Source organism: Microtus ochrogaster, chromosome 7 (assembly GCF_000317375.1).
Source record: "Microtus ochrogaster isolate Prairie Vole_2 chromosome 7, MicOch1.0, whole genome shotgun sequence".
NCBI lineage: Eukaryota > Metazoa > Chordata > Mammalia > Rodentia > Cricetidae > Microtus > Microtus ochrogaster.
The window spans coordinates 26,471,717-26,497,968 of record NC_022014.1 but is presented as its reverse complement, the minus strand read 5'-3'; the positions used below and the strand labels follow the sequence as shown (position 1 = coordinate 26,497,968).

The 26,252-nt window shown below is 51.7% G+C and overlaps 3 protein-coding genes across 6 annotated transcripts in view; 2 read left to right on the top strand and 1 right to left on the bottom strand.

Moving 5' to 3' along the window:
* The first annotated feature begins 5,108 nt into the window (after positions 1-5,108).
* Ggt6 (gamma-glutamyltransferase 6) lies at positions 5,109-7,563 on the top strand. Its single transcript, XM_005349626.1, has 4 exons — positions 5,109-5,245; positions 5,900-6,102; positions 6,181-6,294; positions 6,536-7,563. Exons 1-4 carry the CDS (start codon positions 5,109-5,111, stop codon positions 7,561-7,563), a joined length of 1,482 nt encoding a protein of 493 aa, XP_005349683.1.
* Positions 7,564-10,001: 2,438 nt separating this feature from the next.
* On the top strand, positions 10,002-21,638 carry Mybbp1a (MYB binding protein 1a). Of its 2 annotated transcripts, none has more exons than XM_026780107.1 (26): positions 10,002-10,223; positions 10,329-10,424; positions 10,983-11,066; positions 11,157-11,231; positions 11,325-11,432; positions 12,309-12,484; positions 12,577-12,744; positions 12,850-12,967; positions 13,602-13,897; positions 14,101-14,211; positions 14,617-14,742; positions 14,911-15,078; positions 15,161-15,260; positions 16,873-16,969; positions 17,051-17,202; positions 17,408-17,494; positions 17,588-17,734; positions 17,818-17,988; positions 18,081-18,241; positions 18,688-18,931; positions 19,033-19,176; positions 19,259-19,327; positions 19,712-19,825; positions 20,033-20,134; positions 20,711-20,859; positions 20,965-21,638. In XM_026780107.1, the coding sequence occupies exons 1-26, from the start codon at positions 10,032-10,034 to the stop codon at positions 21,554-21,556; spliced, it is 4,047 nt and encodes a 1,348-aa protein (XP_026635908.1). In that variant the 5' UTR covers positions 10,002-10,031; the 3' UTR covers positions 21,557-21,638. The 2 variants fall into 2 exon arrangements, with proteins under 2 accessions (XP_026635908.1, XP_005349680.1); XM_005349623.2 differs by having other exon boundaries at positions 19,045-19,176; positions 20,965-21,556.
* A 66-nt stretch (positions 21,639-21,704) lies between these two features.
* The window catches only part of Spns2 (sphingolipid transporter 2), a 37,927-nt gene continuing 33,379 nt past the window's right edge, over positions 21,705-26,252 (bottom strand). The window contains exons 10-13 of one of the 3 annotated variants that reach the window (XM_026780108.1): positions 24,401-24,499; positions 24,155-24,318; positions 23,605-23,796; positions 21,705-23,172 (exon numbers count right to left, since the gene is read on the bottom strand). In XM_026780108.1, coding sequence (XP_026635909.1) covers positions 22,707-23,172; positions 23,605-23,796; positions 24,155-24,318; positions 24,401-24,499 — 921 coding nt within the window. In that variant the 3' untranslated portion in view covers positions 21,705-22,706. Of the gene's footprint in view, positions 23,173-23,604; positions 23,797-24,154; positions 24,319-24,400; positions 24,500-26,252 lie in introns of those variants that run through there. The other 2 variants (XM_013347291.2, XM_026780109.1) reach the window with 2 other exon arrangements.

The window sequence follows — 26,252 nt, the reverse complement described above, 5'->3', positions numbered from 1 at the left end:
TTCGAGACCAGCCTGGTCTACAAGAGCTAGTTCCAGGACAGGCTCCAAAGCCACAGAGAAACCCTGTCTCGAAAAAAACCAAAAAAAAAAAAAGAAAAAAGAAAAAAAAACAATAAAGGATTTGACAGATGGCTCGGTGGTAAAAACATACTGTTCTTACAGAGGACCCTAGGTCAGTTCCCAGCACCCAGGATGGGTGGCTCCTAACCACCTATAACTCCAGCTCCAGGATAATCTGACACCTCTGGCTTCCTACATGTGTATACACACAGAGAGACATAAACATAAAGCAAAAGAATAAAAAGCTTAAGTAAATAAATAGGTGAATAAGATATACACCTCCAGTGTATCCCTGAAGATCTGAGTTCAACCCCCAGAATCCATGTAAATATGAAAGGAGACTGGTCAAAGTTGTCTCTGACTTCCACACGCATGCTGTCATGTGCAGCTCCCACGTGCGCATGTGCATATACATACAATAATAAATACCTAAGTGAAAAGGAGAGGAAAAGGCAACCTGGAAGCTTTGGATAAGAGCTAAAAGCAAGGTTGGAAGCCAGGCTCTTTAATCCCAGCCCTTGGGAGACAGGCAGGTCGATCTCTGAGTTCAAACCCAGCCTGATCTACAGAGAGAGTTCCAGGACAGCCAGGGCTACCCAGAGAAACCATGCATTGAGCCCCCAGTCCCCGCAAAAATAGCAAAGCTGGAGATGGTTCAGCAGTTCAGAGCATCAAGTTCAGTTCCCAGCACCCGCACAGTGGCTGACATCATCTGTAACTCCATGCCATCTTTTAGCCTTCTTTGGGTAAACACACACATATTAAAATAATTCTTTTTACATAACTTTTTAATTTTTTGTTTTACTGGTGCTTTGCCTGTATGTATGTCTGTGAGAATGTTGGATCCTGGAGTTACAGATAGCTGTGAGCTTCCATGTGGGTGCTGGAAATTGAACCTGGTTCCTCTGGAAGTGCTGTCAGTGCTCTTAACTGTTGAGACATCTCTCCAGCCCCCAACTTTTTAATTTTTGAGATTATGATATAATTACATCATTTCCCCTTTTGTCCCTTAAACTCCTTCCATGTACTGTCTATAAAATAAATCTTCAACAATGAATGAAGAACTAGGTACTACTGGGAGAGACTCATGGGTGGGGTGGGGTCCATCCCTTCTGCTTTAGAAATATAAAGGAGAGAAACTGACAATTTTATGCCTCCTTGTTGCGTTTTGCGCCCCCCCGTCTGCGCTTTATGCGCTAGAATCCAGTTTGCGAGCTTTGGGCAAGGGGCTGGAGGTTGAGGAAACATGCAGAGACAGACCAACACACGGACCTCCAGTCGCTGGTTCAAAGGCCCTTCTTTAATAGCACCATGGAGGCTTAAATACCCTGCAATCAATGGCCAACAGGTGAAAACCCCATCCTCTGATCCTCTAGGCAAAGCACAGCTTTTAGTTTCTTCAATTAGATGGTTTCAGCAGGAAAGAGCAGCTGAAGGCCAGAACTCAATTATTCCCAACACCTCCTTACTGGATTGCAACGTCCATCCTGTACGGGTCTAACACACACCTTCAGGAAACAAGCAAGGTCAGGATAGGACAACGTCTTTGCTGCCATCTTCAAATTCTCAATGACCCCAGCCAGGATCAAACAGTGCTACAACACTACCTCCACCTCCCATATGTGTATATATATTTGTGTGTATGAAATTTTGAAAGACTGTCTTTCAATTGCCGGGTATGGTAGTTCGCATCTATAATCCCAGCACTCAGCATACTGAGTCAGGAAGATAGCAAATCTCAGGCTACTGTGGGCCACACAGTGAGTTCCTTGCTACAAAGTTAGTCCCTGTCTCAAAACAAAGGAAAACAAATTGCCACACATGCATACACTGCTTGGATACCTCTTTTAAAAGACTGTTTTATGTGCACTACTATTTTACCTTTATGTGCCTATGTGCACCATGTGTATGCCTGAGCATAACCTCTCAGGAGTTACAGGTGGTTGTGAGCCACCATCTGGGTGCTAGGAAATGAACCCAGGTTCTCTACAAAAGCAGCAAGTGCTCTTAACTTCTGAGCCTACTGACAGATCTCTCTAATAGCCCTGGCTGTCCTGGAACTCACTATGTAGACCAGGCAGGCCTCAAACTCACAGACATCTGTCTGCCTCTGCCTCCTGAGTGCTGGGATCAAAGGCTTGAGCCACTGCAGCTGGCTGTTTGGGGAGATTTGAGAAAAGATATTACTATGTAGCCCAGACTGCCTGAGCTCACAACCTTCCTCTTCCATTTTCCTGAGTGTTGGAATGACAGGCATATCTGAAAACATAGGAAAAACACTTTTTTCTAGAACTCAGGACAGAACTCAAGGCCTTGTCCATGAGAAGCAAAACCTCCTCTGCCTCACGTTTATAACCCTACTTGTTTTAGTTAGTTTGTTGTTGTTTTGTTTGAGACAATGCCTTAGACAGCCCAGGCTGGCCTTGAACTCTTGATCCTGTTGCCATCCAGAGTTCAATGAAGGGATTGTATGTCTATGCTACCATGCTTGGCTTCCCGAGTTTACTTTCTTTTTATTTTAATTATGTGTATTTGTGTATCTGTGTATGTACATATGGGTTCAAGTGGGTACAGGTATCCTCAGAAGCCCAAAGAGGAGAGAAGAGGGTGTTTGATCCCCTAGAGCTAGAGTTGTAGGCAGTTATGAAATGCCCGATGTGGGTGCTGGCAACGGAACTCAGGTTCTCTGCAAGAGCAGGTTATGTTCTTGGCCCCTTTTAACCACCGAGACCCTTGTTTTTTTCTTAACACAGAGTCTCACTAAGTAACCAAGGCTAGCTTTGATCTTATAATTCTCTTGCCGGGACCTCCTGAGTGCTCCGATTACAGGTATATGGGACTGTACATCTTTTTTTTAAAGACTTTTTAAATGTATATTAGTGTTTTGTCTGCATGTATGTATGTGCACCATGTGCAGTGCATGCCTGGTGCCCAGTGAGGTAAAAGAAGGCATCAGATTTCCTGGAAATGAAGTTATGGGCAGTTGTGAGCCACCATTTAGATACTGGGAATCAAACCCAAGTCACCTACAAGAGCAGCAAGTGCTCTTAACTGCTGAGCCATTGCTTTAGCCCCTAAGATTAAAAAAAAAAAATTATGCTTAGCTGGGCATGGTGGAAGGAACAAAGGAAGGAACAAAGAAACAAAGGAAGGGAAGGAAGGAAGGAAGGAAGGAAGGAAGGAAGGAAGGAAGGAAGGAAGGAAGGAAGGAAGGAAGGAAGGAAGAAAAGCTGTCCACGAAGTTCAGTGACAGTGGATATGTTCAAGGAATGTTGCAAGGACTTGATCCTTTGATGAATCTTGTATAGACAGTGTATATGAATAGCAGCTTAGTGGGCACCATGTGGGAGAGTGTTGATTTTATAATGTCAGAAAACACTGTAACAAATTGGGTGGTGGTGGCACATGGCCTTTAATCCCAGTGCTTGGGAGGCAGAGGCAGGCAGGTCTCTGTGAGTTCAAGGCCAGCCTGGTCTGCAGGAGCTAATTCCAGGACAAGCCCCAAAGCTACAGAGAAACCCGGTCTCCAAAAACAAAAGCAAAAAACAAAACACTGTACAAATAAAAATAATGGCTGTCTAACAGAAAAATCCAGGCCCCTTCTCTAACGAACCTGCTTTTTTATAACATAAAAATTAAGCCACTTACATTTTGATATTAAACTTTTAATTAATTAAGTCAGGCATGGTAACGTGTGCCCATAATCCCAGCATTGAGAAGGTAAAAGCAGGAGGACTGGAAATTCAAGACCATCCTCCCCCAGCTGAGGGAAGCCTGGGCTAAGTGATACCCTGTCTCAAAAAAAAAAAAAAAAAAAATCAAAAAACAAACAAAAGAAGGGCCTCTGAGATGTGGCTAAAGGTGCTTATTGTCAAGCCTGACACCACTGCTTAAATTTGGTCACCTCCCACGAGTTGTCCTCAAACAAACAAACAAAAACCCAAAAACCTTTTAATTTACTAAACATCAGCAATAGTTTTGCTTGTTTGGTGGCAGAGGAAGGTGGATCTCTGTGAGTTAGGGGCCGGGCTTGTCTACAAAGTAAGTAATAGTACAGTCAGAGCGATGTAGACATTATCTCAGAAAGAAGGAGGGAGGGAGGGAGGGAGGGAGGGAGGGAGGGAGGGAGAAGGAAAAACAGACATCTCTAGCTTCCCATATGGCCCCATCACATTCTGACCCTGAAAGCTAACCGGTCCTGCCTGGTTTTGAGTCTTGCATAAGACACAATGTGTGCCCTTCCCTGCCTGGCCTCTCACTCACCATGTTCCTTCTGACTCAGGAACAACATTACACTTGACTGTAGCTTGTTCATTTTGATACTGACACCCCATTGCCTGAATAGTGGTTTTTGTGGCTCATTTTCCTGAGGGGTATATTTCCTGAGTAGGTGTTTGAGTAGTTTCCAGTGTGGGACTGTTGTGAATAGCACTGCTTGGCCCTGGAACACATCCTTGGTGTGAATGGGGAGAAAGAATTGGAACCACGGTTTCCAGTTTCCCCACAGATGTCTCTGATGCCACCTGCTGGACAGGAGCCATATGACATATCCAGGGTGGCCTTCGAAAGAGTCCTCTCAAGAACTCGCAGCACAAGACTGGACCATGACCCTACCTGGAAGCCACACCCCTGACAATATAACCTGGTTGGTGTTGCTAAGCCACCACCCAAACCACCCTTGAATCCTAGTTCTGATCACGTTCACAGTCCCTAGAGATCTAGGTAAGTTAGAGAGCTCAAAGGTTAAGAGGGGACTCTCCCCACTACACCCCATGGTCTACTGCTATAGTGTTGGGCTCATCCTAGACTTGGATAAACTGTGACCCCTGTGTGGCAGTTGTTTGGGGAACCTTCAGGAGAACCTCAAGTCCTAATGAGGCAGGCTCGTTGAAGCCTCCCCGGCCCAGCCCCGCCCTGCCCAGACCTGTTCTCTCTTTCACCACCTCCCTTCCCCAAGGCCACCCAGCAGCAACCACAGCCTGCTTGCCTCCCTCCCTGGCAGTCTCAACTGTCAGGGTTCTCAGCAGGGACCTGGAGCAGCCCAGGCCATGGAGGCTACAACAGGGCCTGTGCTCTACCACAAGCTGCAACTCTGGGAGCCTGGCACGGAGTCTGAGGAGGAGGAAGAGGAAGAAATAGCAGAGCCACTGGTCCTCTCCCTAAGGAGATCCCAAAATACCCCCCGGTGAGTCACCAAGGGGCCTGGGAACCCCATAATTCAGGCTGGAAGGCTGGCAAGGTCCTCTCTCCGGAGCCCCTAAGCTGGGTCAGGCAACCCCACAGTGGCTGAGCTCCAGGGACTTTCTAGATGAGTGGGGGAAGGGGACTCTAGGCGGCAGACCCAACTTGGGATTGAGCCAGTCAATCAAAGGTCTATGTATCTGAAGGGACACTTGTACCAAGCCAGTCCCTATCCTGTTTCATCTTTGCCAGCCTCACCCTACCCCCATGCCACAGCACCAGCTAGGCAGGTTGGGACCTGGCTACCTGGCTGAGCCCTGCTGCTCGGCCTCCTCTCTCCTGTATACCAAGCCCCTTCCAGGCCTCCCTCTGACTGACTGGCCTCTGCCTCTACCACCTCTTCTGTAGATACTCTCTCGAAGCCAGCCTCAGTTTCTCCAGATTTTTCCTACCTCTGTGTCTTCGCAGTGCCCCGGACCTGGAATTTTTTCCCTCTCTCTGTCTCTGCCTCTCTCTGTCTCTGTCTCTCTCTCTCCCTCCTTAGCCAGTTTATACTCTTGAAAAAAATCAAACCTTTTGGGAAAACATTCCTTGGGTCCTCTCAGGGTTCTTGGGTGCCCTCCACTCCATCCCTGGCTCAGGACTCCCCTTTCTGCAGGAACAAGGTTGGTGGGCTGCCAGGAGCCTGGGCCCGCCTGCTGGCAAGTCTGCTGCTGCTAGCTGTTAGCAGCTCCCTGGCTCTGAGGCAGCTGCACAGTAGGGACAGTCCAAAAGAAAACTTGGGCTCTGTGGCCCCTCCAGCCAGCAGACACTCCCATCACCCTGGTGTGTACCACCATGGAGCCATTATCAGCCCTGCAGGTCAGTGCTGGGGAAGGGGCTAGGGGGTCAATGGTCCAGGCCACTTGCCCATCACCCATAGACCTTTCCTTACTGCAGCCACATGTTCTCAGCTGGGCCAAGAGCTGCTTGTCGCTGGGGGGAATGTCGTGGATGCTGGAGTTGGAGCAGCTTTGTGTCTGGCGGTGGTACATCCTCATGCAACAGGGCTAGGTCAGTGTGATCGGTGGGCCCGGGACAGAGACTCCAACCTGGGACCTAGTCAGTCGCCATTACCTCAAGACTAGCTAGTGAGAAGAACACAAGATCTGAGCACCAACCCTAGTCTTGGGTAACCTTTGACCCCCAACCTGGTCAGTAACTCCCGTTTCTCCACCTGGGACTGCCAGAGGATCCTGACCCCAGCCCTGGTCAGTGCCTCTGACCCCTGTGTGGTCTCTTTGTCTCCCAACAGGTGGCATGTTCTGGGGCCTCTTCTACAACAGCTCCTCAGGAAACTCAACTGCCCTGACAGCAGGCCCAGTGCAAACCCTGGCCCCGGGCTTGGGGCTGCCCACAGCTCTGCCTGCCCTTCATTTGCTTCACACACACTTCGGCCGCCTGACCTGGCCACAGCTGTTGGCCAAGCCCACCAAGCTGGCTCAAGAGGGCTTTGAGGTAGATGCACCCCTGGCAAGTGCACTAGCAGCCCAGGGCACCAAGGGACTCTGTCCACTCTTCTGCCATACCAACGGGGCTCCACTGAGTCTTGGGGCTCGAGCTACCAACCCCAAACTGGCAGCTGTGTTGCACCAGGCAGCCCTGGCCTCTAACCCTGATCTTGTTGGGGATGCCTTGCTGAGTCTGCTGGTCAAAGACCTGGAGCTCGGGGAGCCTCCTGCTCAGCCCATGCCCTCCTTAGAGCCCGCGCTGCAGCTTTCCGTGCCGCAGGGTGTCCTCTTCACTACTCCAGGTCCCTCAGCTGGCCCAGAACTTCTGGAACTGCTGAAGTCTACCCTTCACTCCAGGACACCCAGCCCTACTTCCTGTCTGTCTCTCCTGCAAACTGCCATGACCTCAGGGAATAGCGCCGTGGCCACGGTGGACAGCAGTGGTTCTATGCTCCTCCTAACCTCCTCAATCAACAGCTCCTTTGGTTCTGGACACTTGTCCCCAAGCACCGGGGTTCTGCTCAGCAACCTGGTAGCCAGATCGGCACCTAGTGCCTGGGCCTGCCCACTCATTCTCCGTGGCACCCTGGATGACATGGAATCCGATATGTTGGGGCTAGTGGCTTCAGGGATGCCCAGAGGGACCAAGGCCATCACTTGCACCTTGCTCAATCATCTGGCAACGCCTCAAACCCAGCATCAAGCTCAACAAAGACCCACAGAAAGCCCTGGAGTTTGTGGCCAAGGGAGCCTACTCCAAGTGGCAGTCCATGCAGAACATGCCCATGTCTCCAGTGTCCCCAGTGGCTGCTGCCCCTTCCAGGGGTATTAACAGAGGGATGGAGTATGGAAAGGGCAAAGCTATCTGGAACCTGAGGGCCAAAACAGAGGCCTAGCAGCAATGAGTGCAGACAGAGAATGTATCTGTGATGTGTTCGCTGCCATCAGCCCGCCGTTCATCATGTTCTGTCACCTGGCTCTAGCTCTGTCCTTCAGGGCCAGTTAGTCCCACCGTGTTTCCTGGTACCCACACTGATGGAATTGCTGGCTTTTCTATCAGATCAGGACCTAGAGGATGATGAAAAAGAGACTGAGTGCAGCTCAGCTTCAGGGAAGTCAGTGGAAGGTTGAGAGCCTAGTCTTTGGGCAGTATGGGCAGCACCGTCTTCCACACTGGACCATGCCCTGCTGTTCTTTATCAATTGCAATGGAAGCTAATAAAGTCCAAATCTCCCAGGGGCCAAGTGCCATCCCTGCTTTTGGGTTAACTTTTTCATTATCCCATGAGATCTCTGATGCCAAGGCATCTTCCATGTGCAACACAGATGACAAGAACACCAGACACAGGTGGCGCCTGGACCGGTGTCTTTCAGCTTTCCCCTGCTCCACCCACCTTCTGCGTCCTGGGGTTCTACCTGTGCAAGGTAAATCTTAGTTTCACAGGTAGGACAGATGGCAGAGTAGAGAACGTTTGGAGAAGTGAGTAGGGGACACCACTGGTAACAAAGGCCTGGAACTAGGTTTCTCGTGAGCTTCCCTTTAGGGTTGCAATCTCCGGGCTACAACCCCCTAGAAATAGTTCCTCAGGCCAAGGTCAAGGACATCCAGTAGCACTTCCCCTATCTGACAAAGTAAAAGACATTTTTGGTTTAATGTTTTGAGGGTTTTAATTTTTTAATTAAAAAAAGATGTTTTTACTTTATGTATTTTGACTACATATGTGTTCGTGGACCACATGCATCTTGCATTTGAGGAGGCCAGAAGTGGGCTCTGGATCCCTGGAACTGGGGTTACAGCTGTGAGTTGCTACATGGGTGCTCAGAACTGAACTTAGGTCCTTGGCAAGAGTAGTAAGTGCTCTTAAGCAATCAGCATCTCCCCAGCCCTTATATATATATATATATTTTGTTGTTGTTTTGTTTTTCGAGACAGGGTTACTCTGTAGTTTTGGAGCCAGCTCTGGAACTAGTTCTTGTAGACCAGGCTGGCCTTGAACTCACAGAGCTCCGCCTGCCTCTGCCTCCCGAGTGCTGGGATTAAAGGCGTGTGCCACCACTGCCCGGCTATAATTTGTTTTTTAAGGCAGAGTCTCACTACGTAATCCAGTCTGACCCAGGCACGTGGACCACCAACACGCTCAGCTGTTTTGTTGTGCTGGAGATCAAATTTAAAGCCTTGGCATGCTTGGCGCATGCTCTGCTACCACAGCATAGCTCCAGTCCCAAACCAAGAGAACTCTTGATTACTCCATCTCCACCTCAGTGTCAAACAAAACACCCCTAGGCTCAATGATTCCACCATCTACTCCATTATTTTAGCCTTTAGCCTGGTGTCTTCTCTAGCTAATTCTCTCCTTTGACCCAGTTCAGCTCCCACCCTGCCCAGCTCCAGATTAGCCCAGGTCTGATTCTAGCCCAGTTCACTGTCTCTGTACTTACAGCCAAAGGCCTTGTCTACCCAGACAACAGTTGATCTTCTGTGAATGTAAATCCGATATAATTCCCCCCCCCCCCCCCCGCACACTCCGAAGAAAGTCTGAACTCTTGACCCTTGCTCTCCCTGCTCCTGCGTCCCTGTCCCCTCTTTGGCCTCAGTCCCTTATCTTTTTTTTTTTTTTTCGAGACGGGGTTTCTCTGCGGTTTTGTAGCCTGTCCTGGAACTAGCTCTTGTAGACCAGGCTGCTCACAGAGATCCGCCTGCCTCTGCCTCCCAAGTGCCGGGATTAAAGGCGTGCGCCACCATCGCCCGGCCCAGTGACTACTCTTAAACAGCATCTTAGGATCTACTGAATTTTAATTTCCAAGGCTTTTAACAGGTGATGTTTCGACATATTTTAGCATTTAAAGGGCTCTGCTCCCTACAGTCCTTATTTTCATAATTATCGTTTTAAATGGATTTTGCTACTTGTTCTTCAACTAGAAAGTCCTCGGAAGCCGTGGCTTTGTTCCCGAGCACACAGTAGGCGGAGAATAGCTGACGCACGGGTGTCGGAAAGGCTCGCGGGTAGATGGAAGTATGGAAGGAGACCGTATCACTACTTTTCAGTGGATTTGTGCCGCGGGCCGTTCGAAACGCCTCCAGTATAAAGAAAGGGATCAAAGCAGCAGTCACGCCACACGCGTGAGTGAGCACCAGACGTGGCTCCACCCACGACCAGACCGGAAAGGCACGACGTCCCGCCCCACCACTCCCAACCACTCCGGACCTCTAGACTCCGCCCCCAGCCGGCCGTCCCAGTGCGCACGCGCCGGGGCCTGACCTGGAAGAGACCGTCTTCCGAGCCCACGTGTTTCGTGCAGCATGGCGGAGATGAAGAGTCCCACGAAAGCTGAGCCTGCGCCTCCCGCAGAAGCGGTGCAAGATGACCGCCGCGACCTACTGGAGCACAGCCGCGAGTTCTTGGACTTCTTCTGGGACATCGCGAAGCCGGAGCAGGAAACGCGGCTCCAAGCCACCGAGAAGTTGCTGGAGTACTTGCGCACAAGGCCGAGTGTATGATGGCGGGGCCCGCACACTCAGTCGCGGCTCTAGATGCAGGGGGGCAGGGGCGGGCTCCCAGGTCACTGTTGAACACGAGGGATATTTTTGGTTCCGCAGGGTTCGGAGATGAAGTATGCCCTGAAGCGCCTGGTCACTGGACTTGGGATGGGCCGAGAAGCTGCTCGGCCCTGCTATAGTCTGGCGCTGGCACAGGTGAGGTCGCGCGCTGGCAAAGGCGCGACTACGCTGGTCAAAAGATGGGTGTAAGGATAGGGGGCACCGCAGCCGCTGGGTAAGGAGAAATCCGAGAGGATTCTGAAGTTTTCTTTCTGATACATGTTTAGTAGGCGTATTAGCTACAGTTATTGGAAGTAGTGAACTTTGAAGTTGACTTATGCAAGGCTGGGGACCCCTCTCTAGGTTAGGAACTTAACTAATGGCAGGCCGCTCAGAAATGCGTACAACAAAGAGCAGCAGTGAACACTAGCCTGTAGGGTCAACCTTAAGGCAGCTAGGCTTAGGATGTGTGGCTGAGATGGGTTTTTCAGGAGGGACAGATGAGCAATCGAAGCCTTCAGAAGCCCTGGTGGAGATGGGGCTCGGTGCAGGATTTGGTCCCATGAAAGCAGTAGGTTATCCCGTAGCACTTGTGGTGAAAGATGGGAGGAGTGACCAGGATTATGTAGAGGGAAAGCTGAAAAGGGGGAGTTGGCTTGGTCTAGCTTGGCTCCCCTGGGTCACTCCTCTGCGCTCCTTTGGTTTTGCTGGCAGCTGTTGCAGTCTTTTGAAGACATTCCTTTATGCAGCATCCTGACTCAGATACAGGAAAAATACAATCTGCAAACAGCAAACAAGGTGAGTGGTCCCAGACATACCGGCCCCCGCCTGAACAGACATGGGTGGGGTCATGGACCCTCTTCACCCGTGTTTGCCATCTTCCTCTAGGCAATGCTGAGACCTGCTCTCTTTGCAAACCTGTTTGGAGTGCTAGCTCTCTTCCAATCAGGCCGCCTGGTGAAGGTAAGAGTGTTGGGTACAGGAGGCAAGGGTTTGGGTTGGTGGGGAACAGACAGTAATGTGCCCTGTTCATACTATGTTTTCTGTGGGTACTAGGACCAGGAGGCCCTGATGAAGTCAGTGAGGTTGCTGAATATCCTCTCCCATCACAACAACCACTTACAAGGCCAGCCAATGAAGGTCCTGGTGGACATCCTCTCCAAGGTATGGGATCACAGGTTGTGTTGTATGGTTCTGGGAACGTTGAGAAGATTTCAGTTAGCACACAGGACCATTAAGACAGATGGCTTAACCATGCAGCAGGTGGAAAGAGCTGTGAACTGTGAAGATAGTTTTAGATTCATTTATTTTTTTGTCAGCAAACATCTTAAAGTTTTGTTTATTCTGTGTTACTGTTCTGCCTTCATGTGGGCCTGCAAGCCAGAAGAGGACACCTGATCTCATTACAGATGGTTGCGAGCCACCATGTGGTTGCTAGGAATTGAATTCAGGGCCTTCTAAAGACCAGGCGGTGCTCATAACTCAGCAGTTATGAACCATCTCTCCAGCCCCATGTCAACAAATATCTTAAATTTTGCCTGTGTTTCTGGTTCGCAGCATGTCTGCATTCAGTTAGGCACTTCAAATGCTCCATAGCTCTCTGGTTTCTGAGATCTGGAACAGTGTTTGTCAGCACCTGAATATGTAGAAGGCAGTCTGAATACATTTGCCTTAGTTATGCTATCTACTTGGGAGACCGAGGCAGGTTCACATTTAGAATCATTTGCCACTAGCTCATCCCTGTTTGGGCCTTTCTGCACAGAGAACCAGAATTTAAGTTGCAGCCCCTCATATAGGGCTCTGTGTATAAGAATCAGGCTGGTCCTCTAAAACACAAAAGGAATAATTTTAAATGTAGCCCCCAGGCCAGTTAGCCATCTAGGATGCTGGGGATGGGTAGCCAGCGCTTTCTTACAGGTCTGACAATTAACAAGTTGGCTAACTGGAGCTGTATCAAAAGCCCATGGGGTAGAGCAAGACCCGGAGGGAGAAACGACGGTGCTAGGAAAGCCGCCCTCTCCACTTACGCTCTCACTCCAGGTCCCAGAGTCCATGTTCGAGGAGATCCTGCCAAAGGTCCTCAAGGATGACTTGAAAGTGATCCTCAGCTCCCCTAAGTACCTGGAGCTCTTCCTCTTGGCTAAGCAGAGGGTGCCAGCGAAGCTTGAGTCACTGGTGGGCTCAGTTGACCTGTTCTCAGAAGAGAATATCCCGAGGTTTGAGGAGAGAGTGGGTGGGCTCTCCTTGGGGGGTGCCCTGAACCCCAGACTTCTAGGCAGTATTGCTCAGTCCTATCTGCACTCTGTAGTCTAGTGAACGTGCTGAAGATGGCAGCCAAGTCTGTAAGGAAGGAGCAAAAGCTGCCAGACGTGTCTCTGAGCCTCCTCCGCCTATCACTTAAGGAGAACAAATTCACACTGTTCTGGAAGGAGGTTGTGGAGCAGGGGCTGCTGAAGAAGCTAAGCTGGTCAACCAGGTGTGTGTGAGACACTAACCTCTGCTCCAGTCTGGGTGGGACGTGTTCTGAAGCCCACCACAAAGAACAGGGTCTCTGACCAGGCTCTGCCCCACCCCTTCTTAGCTACATGTGCTTCCGCCTGCTGGGTGCATCCCTGCCGCTGCTGTCAGAAGAGCAGCTGCAGCTGGTGATGCGGGGAGACTTGATCCGCCATTTTGGGGAGCACGCGGTCATTTCTAAGGTAGGTGTTATCCCTTGAAGTTCAGCAATGCCCAAAAGGGCCAGATAGTGGGTTCTTCCTCTGAAGATGTGTGACAGGACTGGGGACTATAGAAGAGTTTGGCCAGTGATCAGGCCCTTTTGTCCTGAGGCCCACTCTCTAGCAGGCCCAACCAGTCATCTATCTGGAATGCTCTGCTAGGGCCATTGATGAGAACAGTTATTCCTAGTGTGTTCTGTATTTTTGTGCCTGCCATCCATGAGACAGTGATAACAGGGGCCCAGTACAAAGGGTTGTTGTAAGAAAAGAAGTAACCTGGTGGTGATCACGTGAAAATCGGTGGGTTTTGAATCACACTGACACAGCTAGATACTGATCTATCAGGATTTGGGCCTTGCTTCCCCTCATGCCGCATTGAACTAGGGAAGCATCTTGTCCTCAGTCTTTGAGCCAGATTGGGGACCTTCTTGAGCTGGGATTGTAGGAATTTGAGGGGTCAAAGATTAGAGAGACCTTGGTGGAGCTGTGGCAGCACTGGCCCTACTGTGAACTCGGGGCATTCTAGCCCAGGGTTTAACCTAGAAAGGGAGAGGGAGGAAGGTGGAAATGTTGGCCACTTCACATTAGTAACCCAACCTCATGCTCATTTTTGCAGCCCCAAAACCTGTTCAAGTTCGTGCCAGAGATAAGTAGATATGTGAGTATCTTCCTAGAGGGGTGCCAGGATGACCCCAAGCGACAGTTTGCCATGATGGTGGCCTTCACATCCATCACCAACCAAGGTCTCCCTGTCATGCCTACCTTCTGGCATGTCACACGGTTTTTAAGTAGTGAAGCCTTGCAAAGCTATGTGGTCTGGTTGCGGGACATGTTCCTCCAGCCAGACCTGGACTCCTTGGTTGACTTCAGCACTACCAACCAGAAGAGAGCACAGGATGCCTCAATCAATGTGTGAGTAGCAGGTGTCAGGAACATTGAGAACCCAAACCCCTGAGTGGGGAGGGAGGAAAGTTAGCTCTTGAATGTAGCCTGTGAGTTTCCTGATTGGTATTTGGAGGTCAGGGCAGAGTATAGGTGGTCCTGCCACAGTGGAGCAAAGGAGCACCCTATTTTTATTGTCGTGTTTGACTTATGTGACCTGCTCATGCTCCCAGGCCAGAGCGATGTGTGTTACGGCTACGGAAGTGGATCATCCACCGCCTGGTCAGCCTTGTGGACCATCTGCACCTGGAGAAGGATGATGCCGTGGTCGATCAAGTAGCCAGGTGTGTAAGGAGCTAGCCCCTTGTGGGTGGCATGGCCATGGAACTAGGCTCTTTGCCTGGTCCGCGTTTGGGGGCACCCCTGGAGCCAGAAGCTTTCAGGTTAAGTTGTTAGTAGGGAATGGGCCCAAAGGAATCACCAGGGTACTTTGCCTGTCATGGAAAGACACCCAGAAAGTATAGAACTGTGGGACCCCAAAAGTTCATGCTTGACCTATGGATTTTACAGGCAGTCTTTGCCCATCGGTATCTACAAGTCTTTTGCCCCACACTAGCAATTATCTGCTGGCTCCAAGGGAGCAGCTCTTATTCTGCTGCTCCAAATCAGGTCACACCAGAGAAGTGACCCTTACATGGTGCAACTGAGGGGAGTCTAACCATGCCAGTCAATGCTGGTTGTGCTCCTAGGTTTTGCTTGTTCCACGCCTTCTTTAAGACAAAGAAGGCCACCCCCCAGATCCCAGAGACAAAGCAACACTTCTCCTTTCCCTTGGACAACCGGAACCGAAGTGTCATCATTAGTTCCTTCTTCAGGTAAGTCTGTGCCACTCAGCAGATGGAAACACTTGTTCTTCTCTGAGCTGTGAGCAAGTTTAGAGGGCCTGGAGGATCCAGGGCCTGGAGACTGAGCCCCAGGGTTGGCAGGGAGGCTGGGTATGTTGGTATGTACAGTCTTGTGAACCTTTCCTTCTCCTTTCCCAGCCTGCTGCAGACCCTCAGTGTGAAGTTTAGGCAGTCTCCAGACTTGAATGAAAGCGGGAAGCCCTGGACTTACCGCCTGGTGCAGTTTGCAGACATGCTGTTGAACCACAGCCGCAATGTGACCCTGGTGACACCCTTCACAACACAGCAGCGCCAGGCCTGGGACCAGTAAGGGCCTGGGAGTTCTGGGGTGGAGGAGGGTACCCTGTTCATCAGTGGTGCCTGTAAACGTGCCTTGTCCTCTCCCCAGGATGATGAGTACTTTGAAGGAACTTGAGGCCCAGTCTTCAGAAACCAGGTCCATTGCCTTCCAGCACTTGCTGCTTTTGGTGGGCCTCCACCTCTTCAAGGTATTGTGGTCTGCAGAGAAGGGGCATGGGGCCACCCCTACTGAGAGGCTTTGAAGGCGATGGAGATGGAGGGTGACGGTGGATTCCCTTACCATAACCCAGTCCTACATGAAAGTTACAGCTTAAGGGGAAAAGCCACTCTATCCACATGGGCCCTAGCCAGCATCCCAGCATTCCATGTAGGGCTTCTATGCGTTTGCCAGGTGCCAGAAGCAGAGTAGCCTGCTTTGAGCCACACCTCCAGTGGCCGAGATTTTAAGAGTCCCTAGATAGGATTTACTCATTGGAAGTGATGGATATAAAAGAACGTGCTGCCCCCTGCGGGAGGGAGGCCAGTCTGACACACAGAACACTTGTCATTTAATAGTCATTTAGAAACAGGTTCCAAGCCGGGCAGTGGTGGCGCACGCCTTTAATCCCAGCACTCGGGAGGCAGAGGCAGGCGGATCTCTGGGAGTTCGAGTCCAGCCTGGTCTACAAGAGCTAGTTCCAGGACAGGCTCCAAAACCACAGAAAAACCCTGTCTCGAAAAACCAAAAAAAAAAAAAAATAGAAACAGGTTCCAGGCTTCTATGTATAACTCTGAGGGCTTCCCCTCACCCCAAAGCAAGGGACAATCATGCCTGAGGCTGGTAATGTACCCAGCAAAGGCTCTGGCCTGCCATAGTTTCCCAATGTATCATATTCTGCAGTCCTGGGCCCTCAAGAACCTTCTCTCTCCCCCCACCCCCATCTTTCTTATAAGAAGCCTTGAATTTTTTTTTTTTTTAACTAACATTTTAAAATTTGTTTTGTGTGGTGCTGTGTGCCATAGCGCACATGTGGAGATCAGGACAGCTTAGGGGTTTGGTTCTCCTGCCATGAGGGTCGTCAGGTTTGGAGACAGGTGCTCTCTCAGGTTATCTCACCAGACCCCTGATGCTCTTTTATCAAAGCTGCGTCAGGTCTTGTTAGCCGCAAGCCTGTGGTTCCAGACCCCTGCATCTCTGAATTTGACTGGCAGAAGAAATTGCAGTTTGGGTTTATCAAACCCAGGAGAAAAGGCACAGCCCAGAGGGCAGGCACCTCCCAGTTCTCAAAGCCAGGGAGATAGAGACCACTGGCTTAGGCATGGACTCCTTCCTCTCTGCCCATAGCATTATCAAGCAAAAGACTGCTTTCTGGGTATACAGGTTATTCCCAGCAAGATGCATTTAAATCTAATTAAAACCAGAGCCGGGCAGTGGTGGTGCACGCCTTTAATCCCAGCACTCGGGATGCAGAGACAGGCGGATCTCAGTGAGTTTGAGGACAGCCTGGTCTACAGAGCTAGTTCTAGGGCAGCTAGGGCTGTTACACAGGGAAACCCTGTCTCATAAAACAAAAAAAAAGCCCAATGGTTTTCAAGTATATATCTAAAACCAGAAGTGCAAGGATAGCCCAGCAGTGTGAGATTAGCGTATTCTGTCCTGTGGCTCTGGGTGTGTCTGACTGTACAAGGTGTGAAAAGGTTCTTGGGTAGCTCTGCCAGTCTGAATGGTAAGAGTGAATGGCCAAGAAAAGGCTGGTGTGTGGCTTACCTGAGGACTCTGGCTCCAGTTCCTTTCTGACTTCTGCCTTATCCTGCCCACAGTCCCCTACAGAGAGTTGTGATGTCCTGGGTGACATCCAGACCTGCATCAAGAAAAGTATGGAACAGAATCCCCGTCGATCACGCTCTAGGGCCAAAGGTGCATCATTACTCCTGGGGCAGGCTGGGCAACCAGGCTATCTGTGTCCTGCTCAGCCTAAATCTGCTTTCCTGCTTGCAGCTTCCCAAGAACCAGTATGGGTGGATGTGATGGTGGAGATCTTGCTGTCCCTGCTTGCTCAACCCAGCAACTTGATGCGTCAGGTGGTCCGGAATGTATTTGGCCACATCTGTTCCCACCTTACGCCACGTGGTCTGCAGCTAATCCTGGCTGTGAGTTGGGGCCTTTGGAGAAATAATAAGATTGTAAGATGGGTCCACTGAGATAAACTGGGGATGTGTGACATCTCCCCATCTTCTGTTTTCCTCCCTGGGGTGGTGGGGGCCTTTGGTCAAGATAGAAGAGGCTACAGGAGTCACCTGAGGAAGGTAGGCAGTTGGGGCAGCGAATGCAATTGTATTCTGGACTTCTCCTCAGGTGCTTATCCCTGAGACAAATGAGGATGAGGACGACAACGTGGTGGTCACTGATGATACCAGTGAGAAGCAGCTGGAGCATGGAGAGGTACTTACCAGTGAGGTACAAGGTAGAGTGACTGACTGGAGATAAGTCACATGGTATCACTGAGAAGGTATGACTTACCTGCCTCGCCCATAGGATGAAGGCTCAGAGGACGATAAAAACTCAGATAGTGACATGGATAGCGACGATGGAGCAGAGAGTGAAGAGGAAGACCGTGATAAGGATGTGCAGCCAGGCTTTCGTCAGCGGCTGATGGAAGTGTTGCAAGCTGGGAATGCACTGGTGAGCAGGAGCCAGGGGAGAAGGGGTTTGTCTACCTACCTAAGGCCAGGTACCTGTGCTTAGGCTGTGTTTCTGTACCTCAGGGTGGAGTAGACAGTGAGGATGAAGAGGAGCTTGGGGATGAGGCTATGATGGCCCTGGACCAGAACCTGTCCAGCCTATTTGCAGAGCAGAAGTTGCATATTCAGGCCCGGCAAGAGGAAAAGAACAAGGTGCAGAAGGAGAAGAAGCTCCGACGAGACTTCCAAATCCGGGTGAGTGTGTGCAAGTGACTGCCAGACACCCTGAGCTGCTCCTGCCTCCCCTGTGCTCCTGCATGGGCTCATTCCCAGTCCTCTGGCCACAGGTACTAGACCTGATTGAAGTGCTGGTGACCAAGCAGCCTGAGCACCCCCTGGTCCTGGAACTACTTGAGCCATTGCTGAGCATAATCCAACACAACATGCGCAGCAAAGGCTCTAGCAAGCAGGAGCAGGACCTCCTGCACAAGACCGCCCGCATCTTCATGTGAGTGCACATGCCCTGGCTAACACATAACCCTAACTGACTTTTCTTCCATTTCCTTCATGCTCCCTATGCCTAGAGCAGGGGTCCTGAAGCTCTGGTCCTATCCCAGCCATCAGTGTTAAAATACTCAGGTATTCTGACAGGAGGTTAGGACTGTCTCACACAGCACTATGCTAGTCCAGATCATGCTATGTGTTCAGACACTGTTTTGTCCTCCCCCTTACCCCCCACTCTGTCCCTAAGCACACATTGGCCTTAGGCTTGATTTACAGAGTCTGAGGCCACTGTCCCACAAAACAGGTACAGACAAGAGAGGTGTTTGGCCCCTGGGTCAAGTCCCTGTCTTGTCTCTAAAAGTCAGTGTTTTAACCTATGTAGTGGTACCTAGGGCTCTTCTTGCTGTGCATGGGCAAGGGCATCTTTTGACCAGTTTGCCCCACCCACAGGCACCATCTATGCCGTGCCCGCCACTACTGCCACGAGGTGGGGCCCTGTGCAGAGGCTCTGCATGCCCAGGTGGAGCGCCTTGTGCAGCGTGCTGGCAGTCAGACTGACACCTCTGTGGCCCTTTACTGCTTTAACGCCTCTCTGTATCTACTGCGAGTCCTCAAGGGCAACACTGCTAAGAAGCACCAGGATGGTCAGATGCTACAGGGAGCCGACACCAAGCCTGAACCCAAGGACCCAGAGGTGAGCCAGGAGCCAGTTTGGGCAGTTTCCAGAAAACTTAAACCAACTCTTGGCCGGGACTCGTCCTCAGTCTTCTGTGCCCGCTCCCTGTCTCACCCCAGCTTTCTCACCAGGCTCAGACTGCCAATTGCTTGGACTTGAACTTTGTGACCCGGGTATACTCGGCAGCACTGGAATCTCTTCTGACCAAGCGGAACAGCCCCCTCACTGTCCCCATGTTCCTCAGCCTTTTCTCCCGGTATCCGGTAAGTACAGGAGCCAGCCCTCTTTGGACCCCTGCCTGTCCCAGAGCCCAGCTAATGGTCCCTGTCCTCCCCCAATCCCTAGGTGATCTGTAAGAACCTGCTTCCCATCCTGCTCCAGCATGTGGCTGACCCATTGCGACCCCGCCATCAGGTAAGGGTCTGTCTGAATCATCTTCTCACTGAGACCTGCTTCACTGACCTTGGCTATTCTTACGCTGCAACATATAGTGGGCACAGAGGAACTTCAGGAGCCTTGCTGTCTGGCCCAAGGCCTCCAGCACTGCTGAGACCTATATGAGAAGTCACCCTGTCTGCTTAGACGCCAGGGTTGTCAGGCAGGCTGAGGGAGACAGCATTAAGTCAGTAAGGCAAGAGACAGTCCCAGCATGAGGTTGGAGTCATTACCTCTTCAGATCTCAGCAGCCCTTTACCCATATACGAGAGGAGCTGATGACTGTAAGGCCCAGTACAGGCAGCCTCTGAGCCTTTACTGGGCATGTTGGGGCTCTTGCTGGCTACATTCTCCTTGATGCAGGCCCAGGCGTGCACACTGCTCCAGAAGACCCTATCTGCCCGGGAGCTAAGAGTATGTTTTGAGGATCCTGAGTGGGAGCAGCTGATTGGCCAGGTCTTGGAAAAGGTCACCCAGGTAACACGCAGCTGTGAGGCTCCCACCATGAATTCACCCCCAGGTTTCTGGAAACCAGATTGCTTGGAACTTGAGGTTACAGAGTGGGTTGTATAAGCTAACTAGTCCCCAGAGACATTTCCTCCCTCTGGGCCACTGCTATGAGAGGCATGCAGAAAGGCCTTGGGCAGTTCTTAGGAGTGCCTCAGAGTTGACCTTTCTCCTTAGACCCTGCACACACTCGGGGAGGCACAGAGCAAAGGGGAGCACCAGAGGGAGCTGTCCACCTTGGAGCTGCTGAACAGTCTCTTCAAGACAGTCAATCATGAGGTAAGGCAGCTGCCCAAAAGTCAGTGCCCCAGGTGGAATGGACATCACACCAAGATTCTGGCAGTGGTCCTTCCTTCCAGGGGGATAATCTGGCCTTTTCAAAGACTACAGTGTGACTGGTAGAAGTGATTGACTTCGAGGTAGAGGGCCACATCTAGAGTTGGCAGACAAGGGGTGAGACGGTGTCACCTTGCGTCAGAAAACTGAAAAGTGAGACAGTGATAGTGAGAAGAGCTAGAGTTGATCCCAGGCGGGCAGCAGTTTGGAAGGAGGCCAGGTTTCCAGGCAGGGAGGGGTAAGAGTTACTTATGGGCTTATGAGGGTAGAGGCCAGGAGGCCACTGGAAATGGACATCTGGGTTCCCTAGTCTGGAACCATCCTTACAGGAGACTGAGGCTGAAAAAGCACCTGAGCCCCTGGTTTTGGAAAGGGAAACAATGCTAGGGGCCTTAGTTTTTCCACAGTAAAGACTATTTAGAGACAGGAGTGGCTAAGGTTCCAGGAGCAGGTGGAAGACCCAAAAGCTGACAAAAAGCCATGTCACCACTACTACTCCAGCCTGCTTTTCCTCTGCAGAAGCTGTCTGTGGACCTCACCTCTCTCTTGGGCATGCTGCAGAGCAAGCAGCAGAAGCTGCAGCAAAACTTGAAGCAGGGGAACCACTCCTCTGGTTCCAACCGCCTCTACGACCTCTACTGGCAGGCCATGAGGATGCTAGGAGTCCAGTATGTTCTGGGAGAGGGACCCGCACCCTGGAAATGGGACTGAAGATGCCCTCAGTGCCGTCAGTGTTGTATCCTCTCACTTTGTGTTTTACTACTTCCTTACAGGCGTCCCAAGTCAGAAAAGAAGAATGCCAGGGATATTCCTAGCGACTCCCAGAGCCCTATTAGCATGAAGAGGAAGAAAAAGGGATTCTTGCCTGAGACCAAGAAACGAAAGAAACTTAAATCTAAGGACGCCACACCAGAAAAGGATGCTGCATCAGGGCAGGATGTAGTGATGGCGGATGCCGCACCCGCTGCTGGTGGTACAGACCAGCCCCCCAGCACAGGCAAGAAGAAAAGGAAGAGAGGGAAGGCCAACACCCCATCCCAGGTGAATGGGACACCTGTCACCAAGAGTCCAGCTCCCAACGACTCCACCCTAAGCCCCAGCACCCCTGCTAAGACCCCAAAACTACAGAAGGAAAAAGAGAAGCTGTCACAGGTGAATGGAACCACTCCTGTGTCCCCCATAGAGCCTGAAGGCAAAAAACATTACCAGAAGGCTCTTCCCACAAAGGAGGTCTTGAGAAAGACGCCCCAGTCTTCCCTGCCACGAAAAAGGGCAAGGCTGTCTCTGGTTAACAGGAGCCCCAGCCTGTTCCAGAGTGGGGTCAAGAAAAGGAAAGTGGCCCGGAAGAAGGTGCAGACACCTTGAGTGTGGTGTGGTCTGTTTTCCCCTGTCTTGAGCAGCCCAAGAGACTTCTATTTTTCACCAGTATTTTAATAAATATTGCCATGGTATATGTATGACACCAATCTCTGGCTTTGGGCAGTGGGTGGATTACCAACCTTCCAGGGGCAAGGTCCATCTACTGCAGGCCTGGCTTCAGGCTTAGATACTCAGTTCTGTCCCTCCCCAGGCTGTTTCAATGGAGAGCCACCAAAACATTTAAATAGGTTTATTTCTTCATTTACAAGAGGAATATATATTTGGCTTCTCTCTTAAGACTCTGAGATTCACAATCAGCAGCTCTAAAAAATAAAGGAGCGGTTCAGCTTCCGGAAGGAAGAGGAGGCAACACTTGGACCTGGTTCTTGTACAACAAGAAAACATTGCTGGGGCCCCTGCTGGGGTTAGGGTGGGAGCCAGGCTGGTCATAAGGGATAGCACCCTCTGCCCACCCACATCCAAACCCCCAGGATGCCCCAGAGCTTGGGTGGGGTGGGTACCACTAACACCATTGAAGCCACAGCCAGCAAGTGGGGGATGGCCACGAGAACTGTTGTCCAAGCTGGTTCTGGACATTTCCTGTAGGTTACAATGGTACCCCAGGACCAGAGCCACCTTGGTGTGCAAGGAGTGAAGCTGGGGATAAGTGTCCTAAGGTGACTGCAGGGGAATGAAGGGTTGTCTGTGTGTAGGTGATGAAAGGCTGAGGTGAAGGCCCCCCCCCCAACACAGGCAGTTGGGGTATGATACCTACAGGCACTGGTGGGCAATCTCCAGCAGTTCATACCCTAGGCCAAGAAGCAATGTGGACAGCTGCTAGGTACAGCTTTCTGCAGCCAAATCTGATCATCCTGTAAGGGGGGGTGGCTTCTGGGGTACAGCAGGAGTTGTGGGGGGAGGGAGTAGGGCCTTCACCCCTAGTGCTGCAGCTTCCTCTAATAAGGGATGGTCCCACCTGGGAAAAACTGGGCAAAGAACCAGCTGAAGACCGCAGAGGCAGTTACCTATTCTCCAGGGTGACTGTCCCAGCCAGGGAGCACCCAGCTCCATGTGTCAGGCTGAATTTGATGGCCCCCAGGTCAGAGCCTAAGGATGGGGAAATGGTCCTCATACACCAGAGCCTTTGTGGGGGACCTCAGAACCAGAACTGAGGGCCTGAGACTTGGGCCATGTCTTCTGTGTACAGTCTAGGACTTGTTTCTTCAAAGCCATGGAGGGTGCCTTGCAAGGCACACAATGAAGGAAGCTCCAGCTCCTTGGCCCCACTGTCTAGGGAGGATAGGGGCTCTCTCAAGATCATATGAGCTGAGGACGGGCCAGGCTTTCCCCAAATACCCAGTGCAGGCTGGTTTCTCTCTTGGACCTTCAGCCCCCAACCAGGTCTTGAATTGTGTTCAACTGAGTGGCTCCAGCACACACAGCCCTCCATGTTAACTGAGGATGCAGCTTCTTCTTCAAGATAGGGCCACTCAGTCCTGGGCCAAAGAGGGTGAGTACTCAGCTGTGAATCACACGGGTAGCTTTGGGACAGTCCTGCAGGTCCAGGATGCTGGAGGACCTCTCCCAATCTACACTGCAGATCATTGCTGTCCCAGCTGCACCTGTGGGAAGGGGTTGGATCAGGTGGAGCTTTGGGAATTGTTCCAAAGCTGGCTTCCTTAGCTTTCACCACTGTTGTGGTACTGGAGGCTATGACCCGTGTTTTACATTGATAGGAAGCTTAGGCCACTGGGAAGGTCAGGGTGGGAGCTGTACCCTGACACATCTAGGAGGATTTAGGAGGACAGCAGGAGTTTCTGGCAAGTTCCAGGCCTGACCTATGCTCTCAGCCCTCCTAGGGAAGGGAGGGCACTGATTTACTGGAAGAAGCCAGCTCCCACATATCTACAGATTCCATGTCAACATCTCAGAAGGAAGAGGGCAGACCCAGGGCAGTAGGGAATCTGCTCAGGAAGGAGAGGGTTCAGAAGGTGTTTTGTTCCCTGTTCCTTTGTGGCCAGTCCTCACACAGGGCCTTCCTGGCCTGCACTCACCATCTCAGACTTTCACGGATGCAGGCGGCATCACCAGCTGGTTCACCCTGAGGGAGAGACGGGCGGGGGTCAGGGTGGCGCATCAGCGGGGACTGGGCCCAGGCACGGCTCTGGCACATCGCTTCACTGGGGCCGGTAGACCGGAGGCGCTGGGCAGGGACCTCGTCAGCCCCAGGGGGAGGTGGGAAAGCCCAGGGGTAGGGAGAGGAGAAAGAAAGGAATAGAGAAAAGAGGAGAAAGAAGTCAGAAAATAAGAGGAGAAGGAAATGGGACTCCCAGCTCTAAAACCCTATTCACTCCGGGGGGGGGGGGGTCATTCCTAGAAGTACCGAAGAAAGGCCTGGCATCTGCCAACCTGGGCTACAGTGGGTAGGGCTCACAAGATGCTGCTGGGGGCATGAGAAGACTCAGCCAAATATAGAGCTGGTCCTGGCCTCCAGCAGGTTACCCAGCCATAAGGGTACAAAGTAGCTCACTGTCTCCTCCACCCTTGTCTCAAAGAGCTGTCACAGTCCCTGCTTCCCAGCACGCCCACCGTCACCCTACTCACTGCTGTTCAGCCTTGGCACGGTCGCTGAGGAAGAAGAGAGCAGTGGCAAGGAAGAACATGCCACCTAGGACCACAACAAAAGGGCACAGCATGAGGGCATAGCCCAGGCTCAGAAACTCCCAGAGCGGGGAGTCCTTGGTGCTCTGGCGGATAAGGTCCGAGATCTGTGGGGATTGGGGTACAGGTATCAGGACTGGCCTATCTTCCGAGCCCCACCCAAGGCAGACCCCACCCTCAGCTACTCACAAAGCCAATGAGGTAGGGGCTTCCAGCATCCCCCAGCAGATGGGAGGTGAAGCTCTGCAAGGCCACAGCAGTGGCTCGTCGGGTAGGGATGACCACGTACTGCAGGAGAAAGGACAGGTCAGTGCCAGAAGGGCCAAGGTGTGACCTAGGCTCATCCCTGGGGATATGATATTTCTGAAACCCCCACAGCCTCAGCTTTCTGTCCTGGTAGAACCTCCCACCCATGTAGGCATGGCCTCTTCTCTTCTGCATCTGCCCCTCCTGTCTGGAGCCTTGAAGCTCCCACACACAGCTTCAGACTCCATCACCCCAGTGACTCTGACAGGCCCCAGACCTCAACCTTGGTGATGGGAATCTGTACCTCCGTCCCTACTACATTCAGACATGGAACACAACTTCAGTATCAGTTGGCACAGGTCTTCCAAAGCCAGAGTTCTTGGAGCATGGAGGACCTGAGCTAACAGACCCAGAGGCACTTCTTTTCTTTCCTTCTTTTTTAAAGATACGGCCTTACTGTTTCACCCAGGCTGACCTCAGCTTGCTATGCTCCTGGAGAGAACCCTCATATCTGAGGGATCACATGTGGAATTGTGCAACTCCGCCCTCCCCTTCTATAAGCTAAACACCTGGCTGGGTTCCCCTCCATGAAGACTGATTTAGCAAGGCTGAGGCTGGCTCCAGTGGCGAGGATATGAACTAGAATCCTACCCCAAAGAGCCTCTACTTGAACTCAAGCATCCTGACACCAAAGTCTAAGAGCTGCTGGGTCCCAGATCATCCTGAACCAAACAGACCAGGCTCTGACCTCACTTGAAGACACGTGGGCAAGACTAGGACAACCAGAACCAGGTGGCCCTACCCTGAGCTCCAACTACTCACACTGTCCACGACTCTTGTCATTCTGGACAGAGGAGCAGCATCCTCACTGCTGGAGAGGAGACAGGGAGGGATCTGGATCCAAGGATATTGCATGGCCCCATTTCCAGCACTAATTAGTCAGTTAACTGGGACATGATTTCCCTGGGACCCAGTCAGCTCTCAGGGGCTGCTGGGGGTGGGGGTTGTCAGGGGAGGGCATGCTGCCCAGCACCGAAGACTCTTGATTCAGTCTTGCCACAGTTACGTAGTGAACGACTCCTGCCCCTGTTCTTGCCCAGCCCCTTGTTGAGGCCCTTAGCTGAGGCCTCCCCACACTTCTGCATAATGCATGAATGGGCAGAGAACAGACACTGCTGGGGGACACAGGTATTTGAGGAAACACAGGGTGGAGCAAGGCAGGCTTCCTGAATGGGAGGGACTACAGAGGGCCCCAGACTCTGGCCTGCCGGTCTAAGCACCAGTCCCTAAGCTCCTATCCCTCTATCTCCAGTCCTCTGCAGTCTCCTGAGCCTGATCAGGAGGTCCCCTGAGGACCAAGGGCAGGAATCATAGTCTTGCCATCTCCACCCCCACTTCACTCAGAGCTATAAGTCACTAGGCCCACAGCCCCTCCCCTGTTCTGTCTCCACCCAGGAACACAAGCCCAAGCAGACTGCTCAGACAGCCCTTTGTCCCTGGCCTGCTGGTCTGGAGGCCATTGTTGGTCCCGTAAAGACAGCCTCTGTTTGTCCAGCCAGCCGCAGGCACTCGGCCGGCATGCCTGGGATCCAGCCTGGGACCCAGCCTGAGCTGGCAAAGCAGAATGCAAGGACACTCAACTCCAGAGGGAGGAGTGCTGGCAGGCAGCACCACCTCAGTGCCAGCCTGGCACCACCAGCCTCCTAGCCACAAACCTGAAACTGGAGACAACCCTGCCCCTGCACCCCAACATCTATCTGCCTGCTCTCCTAGCCACTAACTGGCAACTGGAGAC

What these genes read in the sequence shown, in the direction of transcription:
- Mybbp1a (XM_026780107.1), top strand. Translation starts at nt 10,032, where the DNA reads ATGGCGGAGATGAAGAGTCCCACGAAAGCTGAGCCTGCGCCTCCCGCA. An exon ending in TGGGCCTCCACCTCTTCAAG is followed by an intron (nt 15,261 to 16,872) that starts GTATTGTGGTCT and finishes TCCTGCCCACAG; the next exon opens with TCCCCTACAGAGAGTTGTGA. An exon ending in TGCAAGCTGGGAATGCACTG is followed by an intron (nt 17,735 to 17,817) that starts GTGAGCAGGAGC and finishes TCTGTACCTCAG; the next exon opens with GGTGGAGTAGACAGTGAGGA.
- Ggt6 (XM_005349626.1), top strand. Translation starts at nt 5,109, where the DNA reads ATGGAGGCTACAACAGGGCCTGTGCTCTACCACAAGCTGCAACTCTGG. An exon ending in AGCCATTATCAGCCCTGCAG is followed by an intron (nt 6,103 to 6,180) that starts GTCAGTGCTGGG and finishes TCCTTACTGCAG; the next exon opens with CCACATGTTCTCAGCTGGGC. An exon ending in TCCTCATGCAACAGGGCTAG is followed by an intron (nt 6,295 to 6,535) that starts GTCAGTGTGATC and finishes GTCTCCCAACAG; the next exon opens with GTGGCATGTTCTGGGGCCTC.